General features: G+C 36.4%; 1 protein-coding gene across 5 annotated transcripts in view; it reads right to left on the bottom strand.

Moving 5' to 3' along the window:
- The window catches only part of SUVH4 (histone-lysine N-methyltransferase, H3 lysine-9 specific SUVH4-like protein), a 36181-nt gene that overhangs the window by 10401 nt on the left and 2782 nt on the right, over positions 1-22998 (bottom strand). For all 5 annotated transcript variants that reach the window (XR_002602226.2, XM_088127164.1, XM_022292423.2 and 2 more), the window contains exons 5-9: positions 19393-19447; positions 10580-10689; positions 8327-8500; positions 6823-6921; positions 461-559 (exon numbers count right to left, since the gene is read on the bottom strand). Coding sequence is in view for 4 of the 5 variants with exons in the window: in XM_088127164.1 (XP_087983290.1) it covers positions 461-559; positions 6823-6921; positions 8327-8500; positions 10580-10689; positions 19393-19447 (537 nt within the window). In the remaining variant the exon portion in view is untranslated. The remainder of the gene's footprint in view (positions 1-460; positions 560-6822; positions 6922-8326; positions 8501-10579; positions 10690-19392; positions 19448-22998) is intronic.

The raw sequence follows: 22998 nt of genomic DNA, 5'->3' as shown, positions 1-22998 counted from the left end.
TAAGTATTCCCTTAATACAGCCCTTCACAATTGGAAAGCTTTCATGTAATTAGCACTCTTTTCCCTATCGAAAATACTTGACTCCTTAAGAGTAAGGAGGAATCTTGTCTTTACTACCATTAAATGTTTGACAACTAAGAGAGAGAAATGCAAAAATAGGAACTTCATAAAAATTAGTGAGTTGTCAATTTTTCAATGTGGTGAGGACAAGATTTGGTCACTACCGTTAAGGAGCCAAGTATTTTCCTTTCCCTACCCCTAGGTTGTTCTTTTGCACGAATACAACACCTTGTTTCTTATATTAAAAAAATAATAAAAAAAAGCATTATTGGTATAGATAAAATAAGATAATTGCAGAAGTTTGATAAAGAGTGCACCATCTGGAAGTACGAGTACAGTAACAGACTAAGTCAAAAAATTCTTCAAAACAAGATAGGGATTAAATCAGGGAAATATTGACCTGGTTTGTAGTCAACAGTGACTGTCCTTCAATCCGCCTAAGACGAAATTTAAACACAGTAAATCCAGAAATACCCTTCTCTGCCCAATATTGTATAACCTGTGAAACACAAAATACTGAATCAATTGAATACTAAACAGAACTATATGTCATAAGGGCCAGTAAAATAACTTTCAAGTATCAACAAAATTCCAAAATCTCCAGTAAATTCAATGTACAAAATCAAAACAATAAATAAAATTACAGCTTTGGTTAAGCCAATGTCAATCAAGTTTTATTTTATTTGGACGATGTATGCTCACTTCTTTGAAAAGTTTATTGAGCATAGCTGAACAATAATAGTATTATCTAGCATCCCAATTCAAGGGTCATCACATAATACGAAGATACTTGTATCAATTTGTTAATTTGGAGAGTAAAAATTAAGGGCTCTTCATATACAATTCAGATTCTGTTTCTTGTTTTCAGATTATTGAACATCTATTTGACATATTTGTTCTTGAAAACTATTCTTTCATATTGTTTTCACATTTTAAATTTGGAACTTTAAAATGAAATGCACAATTACATTAAAAAGGCTAAAAACTTTGATAAATATACTATTTCATATTATAAACTAATTTTATTTTTGTTAAAATTAAAACATAATGATGTATTCTTTGATAGTTTTACAGTAGTTAGTTTAGTTGTCTTGTTATTACCTTAAGGGGTTAGTTGGTAGCTTGTTAGTCAAGTCTGTTATTAGTTCTCCCTTCCAACAGAAGCCTATAAAAGGCATCTTTCCCTCCTGTTTTATTCATTCAGAAGATTAATAAACTTTCATCCTTTGGTTATACACCAAATTGGTATCAGAGCCCTGAACTAAGTTTCTTCGGATCTGATGGCTGGGAAGACCGTAGCGCCTTCCGACAAGGGACCGCGGCGGAGTCCGCAACAAATCAACCACTGTCGCCAAGATTTGCTACTGAACGTTTACTGTTGGTAGAGGATTCTTTGGGCGAAGTTCGTGCCAGTGTTCAAACAATCCATGGGTTGATGGAGAATTTGTCGAAGCACTTGGAGAACATTGCGATCGAGCAAGAACGACTATAGGACGACTTGGGCAACCACGACACTGCAGATCGTGGTGGCCAGCGACGGAATCGTCCAAGAAACAGATCGCGAACACCTGAAGCAGCTGGTCGTGAAGGGGGCCTTGAGCGCTGATTTCAAGAACTACAGTTGCGCGTTCAAGATTCCGATTCTTCGGATGCTGAAGACAATTTTTTTCGCGCCAATCCTAGGCGCGATCGGGAGGAGTACCACCATGGCGGGGGTATTCGGCTTGATTTTCGAATGAAGATAGATCTTCCGACTTTCAATGGTAAGATGAATGTCGAAGGGTTCTTGGATTGGGTCAAGAACGTCGAGAATTTCTTCGATTATACCAACACACCTAAACACAAGAAGGTCCGTCATGTGGCCTTCAAGCTGCAGTCCAGAACTTTTGCTTGGTGGGATCAGCTAGAGATTAATCGCCGGTGTTTAGAAAGCAACCCATTCGTAGCTGGCCGCGTATGCTCCGTCTGATGCGCGAAAGATTTATGTCGACGAATTTCAAGCAGTTGTTGTATCAACAGTATCAAAGATGTCGACAAGGTTCGAAATCCATCGCCGATTATGCTTCACCGACTTGGTGCCAGAACTAACTTGGCCGAATCAGAGGACTACAAGATTGCATGATTTGTGGATGGTCTTCGAGAGGACATTCAAGATCAATTGGATGTTCAACCCATCAATATGTTAGACTGATGAAATCACCATGGCTACCAAGATTGAAGAGAAACTTGAGCGAAAACGATTGAAGCCTCCTATGCGTCGGACGACTTGGGACAGAGCATCTTCGTCCAAGTCTACTCCCCCTGAGTCGATTAAACCAGTGGGCACTGGGACTTCATCCACTTCCACTCTTGCCACAAATCTTGAGGAACCAGCAAAGTCGTCTCTTCCTTTTAAATCCTCTGATCAGGCAACACGAAAAGGTACTAATCAATATACCCGCCCTACTCTGGGCAAATGTTTCCGTTGTGGGCAGGTGGGGCATCTCTCCAATGAATGTCCTCAACGACGTGCGATTGCTCTGGTTGATGAGGATGACCCAAATGCTCTGGAGGATGACGACATATTGGACGATGATACGGCCTACGTGGAAGCCGATGAAGGTGACCTTGTCAACTGTATGATCCAAAAGATCCTCTTGACTCCAAAGGTTGATCTCCAACCACAAAGACGTTCCCTCTTTCGGAGCCACTGCACCATTAACGGTAAAGTGTGTAATGCGATCATCGACAGCGGTAGCAATGAAAACATGGTTTCTCAGAAACTTGTGTCTGCGCTTAACCTCAAGATAGATCTGCATCCTAACCCATATAAGGTATCTTGGATACGAAAAGGAGGTGATGTGAATTCAGTATGCACAGTACCTCTTTCTATTGGCAACCAATATCGAGATCAAATCATTTGTGACATCCTAGAAATGGATGCCTGCCATCTTCTCCTCGTACGTCCTTCGCAATTTGATCTCCAAACAATCCACAAGGGGAGAGATAATACCTATGAATTCACGTGGACGGGAAAAAAGATTGTCCTCTTACCTTCCAACATCGACCTTAAACAGAAACGTGACAAGAACACCAATCCCACACCTTTTTCTTCACTTATTAAAGGTAAGACTTTTCTCCAGAAGGATGATTCTATGCTTTTAGCTTTAGTAGTGAAACATGACACCCCTGCTCTAAACACATATGTTGGTCATCTAGAAATCAAGGAGTTATTGTCTGAATTCCCCCTTTTAAGCCAAGATCCTACTGACCTACCTCCATTAAGAGACATCCAACATCGCATGGACTTTATACCGGAGGCCACCTTACCCCATCTTCCCCATTATCGCATGAGTCCAAAAGAGTATCACATTCTCCATGAATAAATTCAAGAGTTACTCAACAAAGGTCACATCCGGCCTAGTTTGAGCCCCTGTGCTGTTCCGATTTTGCTAGCTCCTAAAAAGGATGGCTCATGGCGTATGTGTGTGGATAGTCATGCCATTAACAAGATTACTATAAAATATCGCTTTCCCATTCCTCGTTTATCTGATTTATTGGATCAGTTACATGATGCCCAACTTTTTTCAAAGATAGATCTAAAAAGTAGATATCATCAAATCCGTATTCACCCAATGGATGAATGGAAGACAGCCTTCAAAACCAATGAAGGCATTTTTGAATGGCTCGTCAGGCCTTTTGGGTTGTCCAACGCCTCTAGCACCTTTTATGCGGTTAATGAACCAGGTTTTTCTTCCTTTCCATAACTACTTTGTTGTTATTTACTTTGATGATATCCTAGTTTATAGCAAAACCAAGGAAGATCACCTCATTCACTTACGCACAGTCTTTCACACACTAGAAAATAACCAACTCCATGTTAACCTTAAAAAATGTTCCTTCCTTCATACTGAGATATCCTTTTTAGGATTCATTGTTTCTCGATTTGGTATCTCTATGGACCCAGCCAAAATCTTAGCTATAACACACTGGCTTACCCCTACAAATGTCTGAGACGTCCAATGTTTTTTAGACTTAGCATCTTTCTATGGGAAGTTTATCCGTAATTTTAGCACAATTGCAGCACCTTTAACAGCTTGCCTTAAGAAAAGGACAGTTTAGATGGGATACTGATCAAGACCATAGCTTTAAAAGTCTAAAGGAAAAATTAAGCTCCACAACGGTCCTCACCCTCCCTGATTTTAGTCAACCTTTTGAGGTAGCAGTAGACGCTTCGGGTTTGGGGATTGGGGCGGTCTTATCACATAAACACCACCCTATAGAGTTTTTTAGTGAGAAGCTAACACCTCCTAGACAAAAATGGTGCACGTACGAGCAAGAATTGTACGCCCTAATACGAGCACTCAGACAATGGGAACACTACCTTATCGGTGAGGAATTCATCCTTTTTATCGATCGCTTCTCGTTAAAATATCTTCAAACACAAATAACAATTAACAGAATGCATGCTCGTTGGATATCTTTTATTCAAAAGTTTGACTTCGTGATAAAACACAAAGCCGGTGTTACTAATAAGGTAGCCGATGCCCTTAGTAGAAAAGCAAGCCTACTTACTCTATTATCAGGCCAAATTATTGCTTTTGATCACCTCCCCACTTTGTACGAACATGATACTGATTTCAAAGAAGTGTGGACTAAGTGTCTACAACATGTCAACTGTGAGGATTTCCATATTATGGATGGATTTCTTTTTAAGGGTGATAAGTTCTGTATTCCTCACACATCTCTCCGAGATATCCTAATAAAACACCTCCATGTTGGCGGTCTTGCGGGACATTTTGGCATTACTAAAACATTGGATCTTGTGGCTGATAGATTTTTTTGGCCACAACTCCGAAAGGATGTTACTATGTGTCACGGTGCATAGTATGACAAAAAGCCAAAGGAAAATCACAAAATACGGGACTCCATACTCCATTACCAATACCAAAGTCTATATGGGAGGACTTATCTATGGACTTTGTCCTACGTTTACCAAAAACACAACGTGGCTATGATTCGGTATTGGTAGTAGTGGACAGATTTAACAAAATGTCCCACTTTCTACCGTGCAAAAAAACTTCCGATGCCATATATGTGGCCAATCAATTCTTCCGTGACATTGTACGACTCTATGGGATCCCAAAAACCATTGTTTCTAATAGGGACGTGAAGTTCCTAAGTTACTTTTGGAAGACCCTACGGAAAAAATTTGATACCGGACTACGAATTTAGTACCACTAGCCATCCCCAAACGGATGGCCAAACGGAAGTCACTAACAGAACCATGGGCAATCTGATCCGGAGTCTAAGCCAAAATAAACCAAAGCAATGGGACCTTACTTTCACCCAAGCCGAGTTTGCGTACAACCACATGAAGAGTAGGTCCACACGAAAGTCCCCCTTTGAGATCGTGTATACTAAACTACCCAGACTTACAGTTGATCTTGCTAATTTACCTCATTCTGTTGATGTCAGTGCAGAAGCGGAAGAAATGGCAAATCGAATCGTGGAGCTACATAAGGAAGTGCTGGACAACTTAACACAAGCCACAACTCAGTATAAAACCAGTGCAGATGCTCACAAACGGTCCAAACAATTAGAGATAGGCGATCTGGTCATGGTGCATCTTAAGAATTCACGTTTTCCTAAAGGAACCTACAACAAATTGAAGGACAAAAAGATAGGTCCTTTTGAGGTCCTACAATGCTATGGAGACAATGCCTATCGCATCAATCTTCCACAGGACCTACGAATACAGCCGGTGTTTAATGTGGCAGATATATATGAGTACAAAGCACCAGACTCTTTCCAATTGGCATCTTGAAACTCGAGGTCAAGTTTTTCTTAGGAGGAGGGAATTTGATGTATTCTTTGATAGTTTTACAGTAGTTAGTTTAGTTGTCTTGCTATTACATTAAGGGGTTAGTTGGTAGCTTGTTAGTTAAGTCTGTTATTAGTTCTCCCTTCGAACAGAAGCCTATAAAAGGCATCTTTCCCTTCTGTTTTATTCATTCAGAAGATTAATAACCTTTCATCCTTTGGTTATACACCACGTAATATATTATAAATTATATAATATTGTAAAATAATAATTATACAAAATATGTAACATATATGTTAATAAATAAATTAATAATATTTTAGATTGAACTAAATACTTAGTTGGTATCTACCACTGCTCTACAAATATATTACTAAACACATCTTGAATAATTTTTAAAGTTAAGATTCAATTTTAAAATCCGTCCTCAAATGCATATTCGAAAACATTTAAATCATAGAATACAACTCTATTTTTCATTGAATCCCTTGTTTTCATATCACCAACCAATACAACTCTATTTTTCATTGAATCCCTTGTTTTCATATCACCAACCAAATGCATGTTAAAATACTACTAGATGTGCAGGACCTTTACTTGAATCCTTGTTAGAAAATTAAACGTCATTTAACGTAACAGCAGATGAAGAATGCTAAAATATCTAATGGTAGGTGATTCTGAAATAAATAACATTTACAATTAACAGTAAATATTAAAATGTCAAATAATTTGCACACTACATTGTATAACTCTAGTATTCAAGAAAGCATGCTATTATAGCACAAGCCAATAACATTGAAATAGTGTGAATGTAACTGAAGAGCAACAAAGCTAGAAAATGCTATACACCGTAGGATGGAAGTGGTAGTTTGTTATGTCTAATTCAGAAAAGTATTACCTCTATATCATCGGGCTCCTGAATCTAACCCTACAATATTTCTTTTTAAAAGATAAAATACCTTATACAAACCATCATATGTGTAAAGTTTCCCACAGTAACTACTTGCACATTCATGCCCTCGGACCACTCTAACTGGAACAGCTTGCTCAATACAATTCTGGATTTAATGGAGAACCCGGTTAGACAAAGAACTAAACTTTGAACTGACCAGATGTTAACCATGAAACATTTGAAAGTTGCAACAAAATAAAATTCCACACTACAGTCAAATGTTCAGATTAAAGAACAAATTTATAAAAGTAGTCTTCCTAGAGGACATCAAAAACAACAAAGAATCATAATTGCAGTCGCATCCAGACTTTCTTTAGCTGCAAAAAGGACACAAACTTTCAGGGGACTACATTACACAACAAAACTTTATAGCAATTAAAGGATCTAAGGAAGAGTTACAGCAAAAATAATAATTATGAAAAACAAGCGTCAAAATAAAACAATCCACAAGAATCAAAAGACTGAGCCCTCGTATATTTACGGAATTAAAAGTGGACACATCTTTTAGAATATCCAACACAGAAGTATATTTAATAACTTCTTCGTAAAAAATAACACTTCCAAAGGAAAATTTTCAACTCAACAGAGAAGATGGAGAAGAAAAAGACCACCATCATTCAAAGATTTATAAAATATTCTTTTTATAATAAAAGATTTATAAAAAAAATTATAATAAAAGATTTATAAAATATAAACTCAAGGAAAAAGAAAAGAAGATTTGAGAGTGGCAACTTCGCATTTTAAAAGTGTCTTAAAAGTTGACTCGGGAATCTTCACTGCAAGAAGTTAATAACTGTCGTGTGGAAATGCCACCAAATTCTCCATGTTGGTATTCTTACTACTAGACTGCTTAATAATTTCTTTAGTTGTATCTCCAGTGTTGGGAGTGTTTTTGCAAATATCAAATAATGGAACGCTCTCTTTACTCTCTTTAGCATTTTTCAGGCCAGATTTTGCAAATTTTAGGTTTTTTTTCCTCCTCTTGTTTAATCTTTCGAATGGTTTTTTATATGAAAAACGAAGCTTCCATTCAGAAAAGAAAGAAAAATAGGAGGGCATACAAAAAGACAGCCCAACAAAAAAAGTCAGAACTAATTAAGATGAGCATTCATTAAGATAAGACAAACCGTCATTTTCTAACTTTTTCTTTTTTTTAGATAATAAACTTGTATATTCCAAAGAAAAACTCAAAAGAAGACAACCTAAGGGCTGGGTAAAGAGAACCCCACCCAAAAGGACTAAACATTCACTTTCCAGTTGTTCATAACCATAGAAAGGTTGTAATTACAAAAGAATTTCATGTAGTTGATGCACCACAAGACAGTGTGATGTACCTTCATTTTCTAACTTGTAACAAATTTCCATTTAATCAAATATTGTTTTCACTTTCCTCCATTTCTTATCATTAAAAAACTATACTCGTACTTTAAATTTCATTAATCGCCTAGATCTTATTAGGTAACATAAGAGCAAAAGATAAGAGAGTTCTAAAAAAATCATGAGGTACATACCTTGAGAGCCAAATTACCACGTTCCATTTTTTGATCCCGGATTTGACGTTTATTTCCAGTTAAATTTTGTCCACCTTGACCAGTGTAAACAACATCCTCAGCATTGTCCAAGTCATCCTCATACATGCCCGACAAAACAATGGCCACAGCAAGTGGGAAGGAGTAATTACTATACTGCAATTATTTTAAAAAATAACGCAATGGATTATCATCTCAATCTTAATGGATACTCTTTATAGTACTCTGAAGTCAATCAGTATATTAGATATTTAGAATGTATAAAGGAAATGTAAACAAAAATCAAATGATCGCCTTTGTTTCAATTTCTCGCATTTATTCTCATCTTTATCTTTTGTCTTTCACCTTGCACATTTAAATGACAGTTCTAATCCATTTTGGGCCACTCAGTGTTTGTGGCTCCTTTCCACATTAAAGATTTAATCTTACATCTCTTTTACTAATTATTCTTTTAAGGAAAAACTAAAAAGTCAAATGTCAGTTAAATTTGGTTAGAAGGAAACAGAACAATGTTCTGGGATTTAATTTCTTCCATTGCCTTCCCATGGATACACCCGGGACAAGGACTTTTGTAATTGTTCTCCCTCTTCGACCAATCCCAATTGGAGCGTCATTGTAAGTCAATTGGTATTTTTTGGATGGGTTAAGAGTCCATTCTTCGCATGTATTTCTTTCTTTCTCTTAATGAAGCTGCTTCTTTAAAAAATGGAAACTATTACACACATTAACTATATACCACAGCCAACCCTATACAACCTATTCTGTAGAAAAGCAGAAAATACAATAGAAGTGTGATGAATGCCTAAAGAATAGGCTGCAAGGTAGCTACTGTCATCCCAACTAATCCAATGTAGGGGTTAATTTTGTAATTTTCCTTATTCTTTGTTTTAATTAGTTTTACGCTTAATAAAATAACCCTAATTTTCCTTGCCTCACCATCCTCACAAAATAATTGCATAATTCAATTTTATTTGGCATCGATAAGTTTGATAGTTTTGAATTCTTTTTCAATAAAGTTATATGCAATTTATGTTTTTTTAATTGAATTGGCAATATCAATTTGTTTGTGTTTACCATCAGATGTCCGCAAAGGGACTTATTTGTGTTTACCATAAAATAACATATTTACCAAAAGATAAGAAAACACTGAATGTAAATGAGTGTTTACCATACAATGTATTGTTGATTAGTAGCATTGACAGATGCAAGGTTGAATTGGAAGCCAATGGCTTTACCCAAAACTTATGATTGATTATCAAGAGATCTTTGCTTCTACTACCTTTTTCTATTATACGAAACAGAGATCTATTAAAAGGAGGAAAACAGAGATCATAATCTAAGGACACAGGGTTGAGAAAACCACTCCCCTATAACTGCGAAATAAAAGCCTTTCAATCACGAAGGATCATAGACAAAGTGGAGTTACAAAAGAACTTTCTATGACTATCAAGAGATCTTTGCTTCTATAACTAAAATTAACTCAATCACAATTTAACTTATATTGGCTCTCAACTTGACATACAAAATACATTTCTTAATATAATCTTGAGGTTAAATTGCAAGCCTAGTCCCTACACTTTCAGAATCGTGTCTAACAGGTCATTGAACTTTTAAAAAGTGATTAATAGCTCCCTCAATTTTCAATGTTGTATCTAGTAGTATTAAACACAAATGTTGTATCTAATAGTATTAAACACACATTGATCTTTCGATTTTTAAAGTTAAAAGCAATATGTTATACATTTGTTATATGGATTTGAATGTGCACAAGAGGTTTTGAATGCTTGTAGAATCTCATGCCCTTTACATTTCCATAACTCAAACGCGCATAACAAACATCCCTTAATGATTGAAGCCCCTTTTTGCTTGTTAGGTCTTTAGTCATTTTGCCTCCTTTTGGTTGTGGTTTTTGTAAGTCCTTTTATGTATTCTTTCATTTTTCTCCATCAAATCTTGGCTCTTCGTAAAAAACAAAACATCATTTAATGCCATATCAAATTTTTAGACTAATATAACACGAGTCCAAGAAAACTATGAATAGACTTGGTGTTTTCTCGTATATCTTGACCCAACAAAATTAATGATGATAACAACTCACTTCAAGGATCCTAGTCCAAAAGAAAATGTGTAAAATATATGCTCTAAAATATAATGATGACAACAATGATGGCACCTGAATGACTATTCATAATGCAAAGAAATCGTCAGATGGAGGAAATTGGAGAATCTTTTTACCATTTTGCTGTATGACATCCCCATGTAATCAATTCCATTCAGCCAGTGGCTATGAAACCCAACAGCTACCATTTCAGCCCTTGAATAGAACCGATGCCCAATATTGACACCTATTATAGCACGTAAATCAGTATATGTTGTTGTATATAGCTTAGTTATAATTTATAAGTCTCTTAGTAATATTGTTTTTTTACTTCACGTTCTTTATTCTAGGGGATTAGTAAATAGGAATATTGTGGTGTTGGCTACATTGTATCTGTTCTTCCTAGTTCCTACCACTATTGATATTTCTTTCAAAAGTGATCTAACATCTGAAGTTTGGGTCACCTTTTTAGGATAACAATTACTCATTACCACCCATACTAGGAGCATCTTAAGGTTGTTTATTCCAAATCATTCGACTATCGGAGTGTGTGGGACACACACGCCCCCAAGACACTTGGTATAAGGTTGTCTGTTTGTTTAACCATTGTGAATTTGTAAAAGAATTACTCAAATACTTCGAATTTATATACTATAATCAAGCAGTACGACGTTTGATGTGTGCAAGGTCCTTTACTCCCAATATGGGGGAGTAGTCTCTTATACAAGTTGTAGGGAGTATTAAAAAACTGACGTTGAACTCAAACATTAAAAGTTAGTATTAATCCCAAAGTTTAACTTGGCCAATGAGAGTATGAGAGCAAATGGCAGTAATAAGTTTTTTAGCTCCTTTTGTAGTGGGCATTGTTTTTATATTTCATTTGGATTCCTTCTTTCATTAAGGAAAGAATGGTTTTCCATCCTAAAAAAAACTAATGAGTTTTTCGACTAGACTTACAACTGCATTTAAGATGGCCAAGCCCAAGTATCTCGGACATAGGGATCAAACAAATAAATACCAAGGTAAGGAAGAGAGGAAATTTTAGACAAGTTTCATGAGGAATCAATCTTCATTGTTGGTGAAAGCCAAGCCATATGGAATGTTAAATGGAGATCCTAGGTCTAGAATAACACACAGACTGAAATTGCATAAGGACCGTTAACTATTTCTTTTTTTTTTTGGATAAGAAACATATCTGTATTGATAAAAAAAGAGAAACAAAAAGAGAAACAAACTAGAGGCTGGGGTAGAGGGAACCCCACCAAACAAACTAAACAACCGCTTCCCAATTGTTCATAAACATGGAAAGGTTGTAATTACAAAAGAATTTACTATAAGTGATGCACCACCGAGAGGTCGTGTGTTGTACATTCCTACAAAAAAAACCAAAAGTAGTCGACTTATCTTCAAACATGCGAGAATTCCTTTCCAGCCATAGACTCCATAGGAGAGCCCTTGAAGCACACATCCAAATAAACTTAGCCTTTTTAGGAAGAGTCCACCCGTGAAGCACTTCAACCATCCAATCATCTATCATTTTTGGGAAGCAAATAGAAATTTCAAAGGTGTTTAAGAGGAGACACCAGTTCTTTTCCGCAAAAGAACAATGCAGAAAAATGTGATCTATGTTCTCACTGTGATTCAAACAAAAGGAGCAGACCGAGGGGGATAACACCCAATTCTTGCACTTTTTCTGTAGATTCTCATGAGTATTAAGGCTTCTATGAGCAAGAGACCAAAGGACGACTTTGATCTTCTTTGGGACCTTGAAGTTCCATATTGCCGAGATGAGGGGTGATCTCAAAGATGGGCTATGATCCAACAGCTTCAAACGGGCCGAGCGAGTAGAGAACTGACCATTTTTTCTAGGAGGCCATAAAATCCGATCCTCCCCCTCACCCAATCGCACCACATCGACAACTTGGATAAGATTTATCCAGTTTTCAAGCTCCCAATCAAAAAGACCTCTACGCAGACCTAGATCCCAATCGTTCTCATTAGCATTCCAACATTCCATGACTGTGGCTTCCTTTTTTGTAGATAGATTGAAAATGTCAGGGAACCTCTTCTGGAGAGAGTCATTCCCAATCCAACTGTCTGACCAGAATTTAATACGATTCCCTTTCCTCGTCTTGAACTTAAGGAATTTGGAAAAAAACGAGTTGTTCTTGAAAATATCGAACCACGGTCTTCCTTTGGCACAACCTTTAGGAGGAAGGGTATTCCCCCCGTGAGGCTCTTTACCGTAGATGCTAGCTATCACCTTCCTCCAAAACGCATTGTCTTCTTGGGTGAATCTCCAAAGCCATTTAAGTAGTAAACTGTTGTACTTTTGTTGTAAAGCCCCTATACCAAGACCTCCATATTGCAATGGAAGAGCGGTCTTTCCCCAATTCACCAGGTGAGTAATGGAGCCATTATTGCTATTTCCTTTCCAGAAGAAATCCCGAGACAGCTTCTCAATTTCCTTTATAACCTTCGTAGGAGCCTTTAAAACCGAGAAGTAGTATAGGGGAAGACTTGTGATCACCGATTGCGCAAGAGTGAGTCTACCTCCTTTTGAAATGAAGAGGTTCTTCCATTTGTCTATCTTTTTCCTTATTTTATCAATTAGAGGATCCCAAAAAGTTTTTTTCTTATAATTGCCACCCAAAGGAATTCCCAGATACGAAAAAGGAAGCCTTTCCACTTTACAGCCAAACATTCTAGCTTTGTCTTGAAGAACATTTTCTTCTACATGAATTCCTATAATAGTTGTTTTCGAAAGATTCAACGACAGCCCTGAAGCCTGTAGGAAAATGTCTAAGATCATCCACCATTTTTCCAACATGCCTATCTCATTTGGACAAAAAATCATTGTATCATCGGCGTATTGCAAGTGAGAGACTTCCACCTCCTCCCTACCAATGCCAAAACCTTTGATCAGCCTTCTTTGACTACAAAAATGGATCGTTCTACTGAAAGAATCACCAACTAAGGTGAAAAGGAAGGGGAGAGAGGGTCCCCTTGCCTCAACCCTCTTTTAGCAAGAATTTTACCCCGGGGCCGACCATTAATGAGAATAGAAAAATTAGTGGAAGTTAAACAACCCATAATCCATTTTCTCCATCTGGACCCAAAGCCCTTCTGTTCCATGACTGCTTCCAAATAAAGCCAATCTACCTTGTCGTAAGCCTTCTCATAATCTAGCTTAAGAACAAAGCCTGACTTCTTTCTCAACTCCCAATCCCCAACTGCCTCTGAAGCAATAAGGATAGCATCAATTATTTGACGACCTTCGTGAATTATCATTGGTAAAACTTTCTTAAGTCTTTCCGCGAGCACTTTTGAGATGATCCTATACAAAGATGTAACCAAACTAATCGGTCTGTACTCGCCAACCTTCATAGCCTTCTTCTTCTTAGGAATTAAACAAATATAAGTCTCATTTGTGCACCTGTTGATAATCCTATTTCTGAAAAAATCTTGGAACACCCCCAATAAATCTTGCTTGATAATGTTCCAGGACTTTTTGAAGAATTCATTTGAGAAGCCATCCGGTCCTGGGGACTTCAAATTTCCGAGGCTAAAAACAGCTTGCTGAATTTCCTCTATATCGAAGGGTCTCTCCAGCCAAGTTGTCCAACGATCCTCAAGACCTTCCCATTGAACGTCTTCAATCAGAAAACGAGGTCCCGAGGAATCCCCGTATAATCGCTCGTAGAACCCAACAATTTCCTGAACAATCTCGTTTTCAGAGGAAAGTACCTCTCTATTGTCTTTTTCTAACATGGAAATGATGGTTTTAGATTTCCTAGCCGAAGACCATCTATGAAAAAAATTAGAATTTTCGTCCCCCTCCTTGAGCCAATTTAGCTTACATTTTTGGGCCCATTTCCTCTGCTCTCTGATGGACAAAATAAGGAAATTCTTTCTATGCTCCTTTCTTTCAACCTTCTCTGTGTCAGAAAGAAGTCTAACTTCTTCAAGTTTGTCAATCCCTTCTATTCTTCGTTCGCAATCTCTAAGGTCGTTTTCAACAACCCCAAAAGTCTCTTTGTTCCACTTTCTCAGCCTACCCTTGATTTCTTTCAGCTTATTCATAAAAACATAGTCGGGCCACCCGGAAGTGGGGAGAGAATTCCACCAAGACTCAATGTTATCCTTGAAAGAAGGATGATCCAGCCACATATTTTCAAAGCGGAAAGGGGAGGGACCCCATTTCTGGTTGCCTAAACGCAATAAGAGAGGGAAATGGTCCGAGGTTGTACGAGGGAGTCTGAGCAGTTCGACTTCCTTAAAATCTTCCACCCACCCCTTAGAAAGGAAGAATCTGTCAATACGAGTAGCCACTGGGTTAATTCTGCCATCAGACCATGTGTATAAGCCATTCTTCATTGGGACGTCAACTAGATTCAACCCCATTGTTAGTTTTTCAACACCATCCTTCAAGGGGGCGATCTACCTTTTTTTTTAATTATTTTTTGTGTGTGTTTTTTTTAAACACCCTCCCTGCGCGACCCAACCCCTATCTCTGCCTCCCCTCCCTCTCGACATTCACCTTCACGGGCTTCAAGCCTTCACCACCATCAATCTCCGCCGTTGCTTGTCTTTATTCGGAACTAAACTTATAGAATTTGGTTGTTTTATGTATCTTATTGACATTTACTATTTTGGTATTAATTTTTTTAAGGTAATTTATGCACTATATATATAATTTTTACTTATTTATTAAGGTGCGACTCCCTTCAATCGGGCGTCGCCTTTGTATTGCCTCTCGCCTCAAGGCGATCAAAGGGTTTGTCGCCTTGCGGTGCGCCTTGCACCTCAAAAACACTGGGCAGTTGTTGGATTTCTTACATATTTATCATAAATATTAGTTATTCATATTTATGTTAATATTTATGCTTTTAACTTTTTCCTTATTTATGTGGTTTGTCTGAAAAAAATATTTATATGTCTTCCTTATATATAAGAAGATTTTGTATTTGATTAAATAGACAGAAGAAATATAACATTTTTATTTCTTCCCAAAATTCTAATTGGTATCAGAGCTAGAAAAATAAAACCCTAATTTCAGACACCATCTAACCCCAGTCACCAAAATTGCCACCTCAGCCGCTACCAATTCAGAACCATAGCTTCTAATACTACTACACCAAAATCCTAGCATCTGCATTCATACAATGCAATTCTAGAAAAGGTCTTTGTTTGCAAGGGAAGGTGTTTGTGCTCATGTGGTTGTTCTTTGCCAAGGGTTGTGTTCTCTTTGTCGAGATTTGTTGTTTGTTGCATTCGCAGAGTTCATCCATGATCGAAGATGTCTATTCCCCATTGTTAGTTTATGACTACCGTTTTGGTGTCTACCTCCCGCCAATTCAAATAGTGACAGGTTCGTGGATTCGTTGGCAGATTTTTTGCTCAAATTTATATGAGTACAAATATCCACAAATACAATCACATGCCCAATTACCCAATTCTCTATCGAATAAACCTCCATCTTTTGATGCCTAAACAACTTATTTGTTCCACAAAATATATGTGAAGCTTTAGATGATCCAAATTAAAAAAACTAGCAATTATGGAGGAGATGAACGTTCTAAGCATGAGTATGAAGCTTTAGATGATCCAAATTGGAAACTAGTAATTATGGAGGAGATGAACGTTCTAAGCATGAGTGGTACATGGGAAATAACATACCTACCAACATATAACAAAATAGAAGGATCCAAATGGGCGTTTACCGTAAAATACAATGTTGATGGTAGAATTGAAAGATACAAGGCTAGACTAGTAGCTGAAGAGTGAAGGCTTTACGCAAACTTATGGGATTGAATACCAAGAGACTTTATCCTACCTCATAAACGACAATGAATCCCACCTCGTTACTAAGAGACTTTTGCTCATGTTGCTAAAATTAACTCCATCGTAATTCTTTATCTCTCACAAAAAACCTAGATTGGCCACTTCATCAATTAGATGTGAAAAACGTTTTTCTCAATGGTGATCTGGAAGAAGATGTGTTTATGAGTCTGCCACCAAGATTCAAGAAGGAGCTCGAAAATATTAAAGTTTACAGATTAAAGAAGTCATTATATGGTCTCAAACGGTCTCCAAGAGCTTGGATTGAATGCCTTGAATAAGTAGCTAATAGGTATGGATACCTTTCGAGTCAAGCAGACCGCGCCATCTTTTACAAACATTCTAAGAATAACAAAATTACAATCTTAATGATTTACAAACAATCTTTTACAAACATTCACGATGCTCAGACGGCTTTTGTAGAAAAGCGACAGATTCTTGATGTTATTTTAGTAGCTTCTGAATCAGTTAGCTACTGGAAAAAGGAGAAAAAACAGAGCTACCTCTTAAAACTTGATTTTGAGAAGGCTTATGATAAGGTCGATTGGTCTTTCTTAGATGCAGCGCTTCAGGCGAAAGGCTTTGTAGTCAGATGGCAGATGTGGATTTGGGGCTGTCTCTCGACCACAAACTTCTCAATTATTGTAAACGGAAGACATAGAGGGAAGATTTTGGCAAAGAGGGGTCTTAGACAGGGAGATCCTCTCTCTCCCTTTCTTTTCACCATAATGGGAGATGCCTTCAGTAGGTTAGTTCATTTTTGCTACGAAAGGAACATCCTAAAAGGTCTCACTATAGGCCAAAATTCTATAGAGGTAACACACCTTCAGTATGCAGACAATGTACTGATTTTTAGCCCTTATTCTCCTAAGATGATGGAAAATTGGTGGGGTCTGATTCAAATTTTCCTTACTATGACGGGGCTTTCATTAAATGTTGCTAAAACTGCAGTGATAGGAATTAATTGTAGCGAGGCAGATGTGAATTTTTTTGCCTCTGTTTTTGGGTGTAAGGCAGAATTCTTTCCCTTCTCCTATCTTGGTTTCTTTCCCTTCTCCTATCTTGGTTTCCCTCTTGGAGGAAATCATTGAATGCCAATCTATTGGGAAGCAGTGGTGGACAAAATGCATAAGAGACTAGAAAAATGGAGATCTTTGTTGCTATCAAAGGGGGGTCGATTAACTCTAGCACAAGCAGTTTTGAACAGCATCCCGATCTATTTTTTTTCAATCCTAAAAGCTCATAAGTCGATGATCTCAAGTCTCGACCATGGAGAAAAATGTCAATGATATCATCCTCACAAGTAATGATGAAGCAAGTTTGGTTCATACTAAGAAACTTAGCGAGTGGATTTCATATTAAAGACCTAGGAAACTTAAAATACTTCTTAGTAATGAAGTTTGCGAGATCTAAAAAAGGTATCTTTGTCAGTCTAAAGAAATATGTTCGACTTACTTCAAGAGACATATTTACTTGGTTTCAAAATAGGAAAAACTTCTATCAAACCTAATTTAAAATTAGAAGTTGAAAAGCTAAAGAAGTAAAGGACAGGGATCAATATTGGAGAATTTTGGGAAGACTAATCTATCTATCTCACACATGGTCACATGGATACAGTATTTGCAGAGGTATCATGAGCCAATTCATGCACTCTCAACTATGTATAGAATCTCGAGCGTTTAAAAGAAATCTCAAGTAAAGGTATATTATTCAAGAAACATAATCATCTTCAAGTTGAAATTTATATTGATGCAAATTGGGAAGAAAGTACTACTAATAGAAGACCTAATTCTAGTTACTATTCTTTTGTTGGAGGAAATTTAGTTACATGTAGTAGCCAAAAGTAGTGTGATGCAAAATTTGGAGCCTTAGCCCATGGAATTAGAGGTTTGCTTTCCTCTTTTTTCTTTTCTTTTTTTTTAAGTTCATATTATTTATGGAATCTATGGCTGGAAAGGAATCATAGACTTTTTGAAGATTCTTCTTTAGATTTCCAAGTTTTGTGGAGTAATGTACAGCTCACTACTTCTAGGTGGTACTATAGCTTTAGCAAATTCTTTGGTAACTACTCCCTTTGTTCTATCCTTCAGAATTGGAAGGCTTTCGTGACTTATCTCCTTTTTGGGGAGGGGTTCTCTCTACCCTTGCCCTTCGGCTGTTCTCTTTTGTGATTAATATATTTTCTCTCTGTTTCTTATCAAAAAAAAAGTTCATATCATTTATGAAATGAATTTTTTTTCTCATCAAAAATAAAAATAAAAAAGAAAGAAAGAAAAGGAACCATAATGATCTTTACATTAGGGAACACGACAAAATGCAATGATGACTATTATTAAGAAATTTGAAGGGAAACAAATCAATGAATTTTATAAGACAAAAATAGAGAGATGGAATACATTCAGGAGCGAGCTAGCTTTTCTACTTCTAGGAAGCATACTATCTCTAAATTTCCTTACGTTATGATTTCTTTGTGAATGCCAACTTTAGATCTTTCTGCTAAACCCATTCAGCCTTAGGGTGGATGTCTATTCCATCCTATTAGGTTTTCTTTTATCTTCTTTGTTTCTTAATGAGAATGATTTCTTATCAGGAAAAAAAAAAAGAAAAATAAGTTGTTGACATTTTCAAAATTATTAAAACAATTGGGACAAATGATTATCAAGTTGAGACTAGAATGTTTGAATATCATAAATACCTTCAATTTCAGTGACCTCGTGAAAAATTTACTCTAAATGAGTCTCTCCTAATTTCATTAGATTGGGGTTGAGTTCTTTCTAAATAGGGACCAGACCGATGTATGGGTATTGCTAGTTACTATCTTCTACTTGGATTATTGTTATTTGATCAGCTTCCATTAAGAGAAACAAAGTACAAAAGAAGAAACCTACAAGAAAGAATAGTCAGTCCAGCCAGGAGCTCGCAAAAGTAAAATTAAGGATAGCCCTCTTGTGTTCAAGGTAGATTTAGTCCCAAACTGAAATTAAAAAAAATAATTATTCAATTCTCTAAAAAGTACACATGTCCACACAAAGTTACTCAACGTCATGCAGATTACAAACAAGACCAAAGTAACAGGAAAAGGTAAATATTTTCAAGAGCAAAAGACAACCTGGAATGTTGCCAATTCTTTTCTCATGGTTCAAAATTTCATTCGCCTCCAACATCTGTCATTGATTTTAGAAACAAGAAAAAAGGCAAGAGTGAGGAGGCATTAAATATAATAAAAAACTCAGCATAATCATGCTTGCGTAATTACGTTTTTTAGACAAGAAAGTCTGAATCATCATCCTACACTTCTCTTTCCTAAACCTGGTATGTGTAAGAACTGTTTACAAGATCAGTGATAAGAACCAAACGACTGAAATGATATTAAAAGATAATGAGAATAAAAATTACATGCCCCAAGTATTCAAGGAATTTATAACCTCCCTCTTGAGTTTCCTCTAGTCTAAACAAACTACACTACTTCCTATGTTAGAGTTAAACAATGCTAAACTCAAAAACTTAAGCTAATAGGTTACAATATATTTAATCATTTATCAATACACTCCTCCACTCGTAAACTTGGAAATCTGCACAAAGCCCAGCAAATGGTTATCAATATTAATTGGAGAGGAAATAACATTATAAGCATTTAAACACAATATCTTCTGCTTTAATACCATGTTAAATTACTACTGAGCCCAAAACTTGAGCAAATAGGTCCCATATGTTTAATTATTTATCAATACTTTAACAATCTACCTTCCTTTCCTCTCATTCACAATATTAATAGTCAACTCCTACTAATAGACTATTGCTTGATTACTTATATGCCAATAATAACCTAAAAGAATTTCTAATAACCCCAACGGCATTCTCAATTGGGTCCACTTTTTCATTATACTTTTGCTTGTGATGTCTTTATCAAATCACCAAGATGTTTCGACTTACAATGGTGTTTCCACAAATTAGTAATGGAACCATACTCCATGTAATTGCAGGCAAAAATTAAATGGTAAAGCAAAGTGCTTTGGTATAATGCATTAAAGGGCCCAAAGGCTATGCTTGGAGAGATTGGGTGAAGAGAGAGAGAGAGAATTTTCAAAGACCTAAAAGACTTAGATAACATTTCGGAGCTTGCCGAATTTTTAGATCAAACAACTTATTTTTATTGAAAAGCCAACTTTCATCAGGATGAATGAAAGTACAAAAACAACCCAAAACTAGAAGGTTGACCAAAAGCAGATTAAATAAGAAGCAAAGAGGCCCCAACAACCTCATACTTCAAAAGCAAAAAAGACACAACAACCTCATACTTCAAAAGCAAAAAAGACACGACCAGAGGATGGGATTAAAATGTTTTGCATCAGAGCTACAAAGAACAGATCAATTTAGACCAAAAACAAAAGCAGGTGCTTTCTGTTAAGGTTTTAAGCTTTTAATCCTCCCCAAGACTACTCTCCCAAGAAAATTTGAATCATTTTGAGGGAAATCCATTGAATATGAAGGAGGTGAAATCAACCAAAAGTAGAAATACTTGGAAGTGAATACTCCGTACGAATTAAGACACCACGTTCATGAATACTACAACCTAAATAAAAAATAAGGATTGGATAAACGATAAAAGGGAGGCGAGCTCATCCAACCTAGATGAAGGAAAACTCTCTAAACAAAAAGTAAAAGAAGGGGACTCTCCCCTAAAAAAAATAACAGAGGAAATCAAAGAATTTATAGATAGGGCTACATAATAAAGAACAAGAAACTACGACCTAAAGGAAACCATTACAACTTTAGGTTGATTGGTCATATCATTAGACTTTATCAGATATTCTCCAAGACCTTGTCAAGGACAAAAAGGAGGGAAGGTGCTTCCAAGCACCATCTCTTCTGCTCATGGAGCTTTAACAGCTTATATACAAATCCCTAATCAAGTTTTAATAGCAAAGAACGCTTTGGAAGAATCATCAAGATAAAAGAAAAAGAAGTATTATTTTTAAGATAAAGTTCAAGAAAGCTTATGATTGAGTGAATGGTATTTCTTGGATAAGATTTGTAGGCAAAAGGCTTTGGATTCAATTGGAGAAATATGGGTGAAGAGTTGTTTTTGATCCACTAATTTTGCTATCATAATGAATGCTGTTGCAAAGGATGTAATATTGAGATGGGGCTTTCCCCTTTTTTGTAATTTCATACATCAATGAAATTATTTCTTTAAAAATAAAAAAATAAAAATAAGAGGTAATATTTGCAACTAGGGGATAAAAAAGGGGGAGCCATATATATATATACGAAACCAAGGAGCAATTTCATTATCAAAAGAGAATACAAAAAGAGGAAAGATGATTTCATCTTATCAATGAAATAGTTTATTTTCAAAAAAAAAAAAAAAGAGAGAGAAAAAAAATTAAGGAAGATGAGCTATCTCCACCAAGCCTTATGAATATCAAAAAAAAAAAAGGTCTAACAATTTCTTAGTTGTTTAATGTTAAGGAATGTGGGATGGGAAATTGAGAGGGGTTTGTTCATATTTCCCCTTTTGAAGTTAGCTAACAATACCATTGTTTCTTATAAAACATCTAAATAATGTCAAGACTTAAAGTCCAGAGGGAGAAGTGTTCCTCAACGGGTATAAATTGCGCAAGGGTAAACATAGGAGACAAGCTAATATATTTGCTTGCAAGGGTACTTCTTTTCCTATGTCGTACTTAGGCATGCCTTAAAGCCATAACCCTATATTGTCTTAATTATGGCATCCAATGGTTAATAAGTTTCAAAAAAGACACTCATCCAACAGAAAAGTCTTTTTCTCTAGGGAGAAGGCTCACCTTGATCAAGTCAGAAGGAGCAAAATTCTTTTATACTTTTTACCTCTTATAAAATTCTAAGGTCAGTGAAGGATAAGTTGAAGAAGGGTCCACAGAGACGTTTTTGTGGGTAAGGGAAGGATTAAAGACGAAGGTGGTCACATTTAGTGAATTAGAGTGTTGTAACAAAACCTTGCGAGGAAGGTGATTTAAGGATTGAGAACTTCGAGAGTAAGAATTTCATCTTTCTCGCTTAATGGTTGTGATAATTCCTGCTAGAACTTCAACCCTCCTTGTGGCACCAAGTAATTGTGAGACGGGACTCATTCAAATAGTAGGGATTTCAATTTAAATTCTACGAGCACTTCTAGAAACCCTAGAAAAGTAATCCCACTGCCACCCAAGCCTGTTGTCTTTCACAGAGTCAAACAACTTAATGTTGGGTTTGTAAGGTGAATGCAAACAAAGTCCGACATTGGCTAGGGAAGAGCATGATTCATGGTATATAAAAGAGAACAATTTTCTTCATTGATATGAGCCATTTTTGGTGAAACCAAAAGTAAAACCGTGAGGGTTATGCCCAAAGCAGACAATATCATACCATTGTGGAGATATGTGAGGTACTCAAGGTACCGCTGTCCTCAACACTTAATTCTTACTATTTTTTTTTTATAAGAAACGACACTTTCATTGAGAAAAATGAAAAGAGATACAAGAAGCACAAAAGGGACCTACAAAAATAGCCCAGAGAGAAGGAGACCGTTAAAGAAACGGACTCCAATCCAAAAGAATGAGGCCTAACGGATAATTACAAAAGGCCTTAAAAACATAGCCCCATAAAGAAGTATTAAATCTAATGAGATCTCATACATAGTCAACAGATCTCTCCACCTCCCTAAACAGCCTATTATTTCTCTCTAACCAAATAC

The sequence above is a fragment of the Momordica charantia genome, assembly GCF_013281855.1.
Source record: "Momordica charantia cultivar OHB3-1 chromosome 8 unlocalized genomic scaffold, Mcharantia_2.0 BLBB01000008.1, whole genome shotgun sequence".
NCBI lineage: Eukaryota > Viridiplantae > Streptophyta > Magnoliopsida > Cucurbitales > Cucurbitaceae > Momordica > Momordica charantia.
This window is presented reverse-complemented; position numbering and strand designations above follow the sequence as displayed.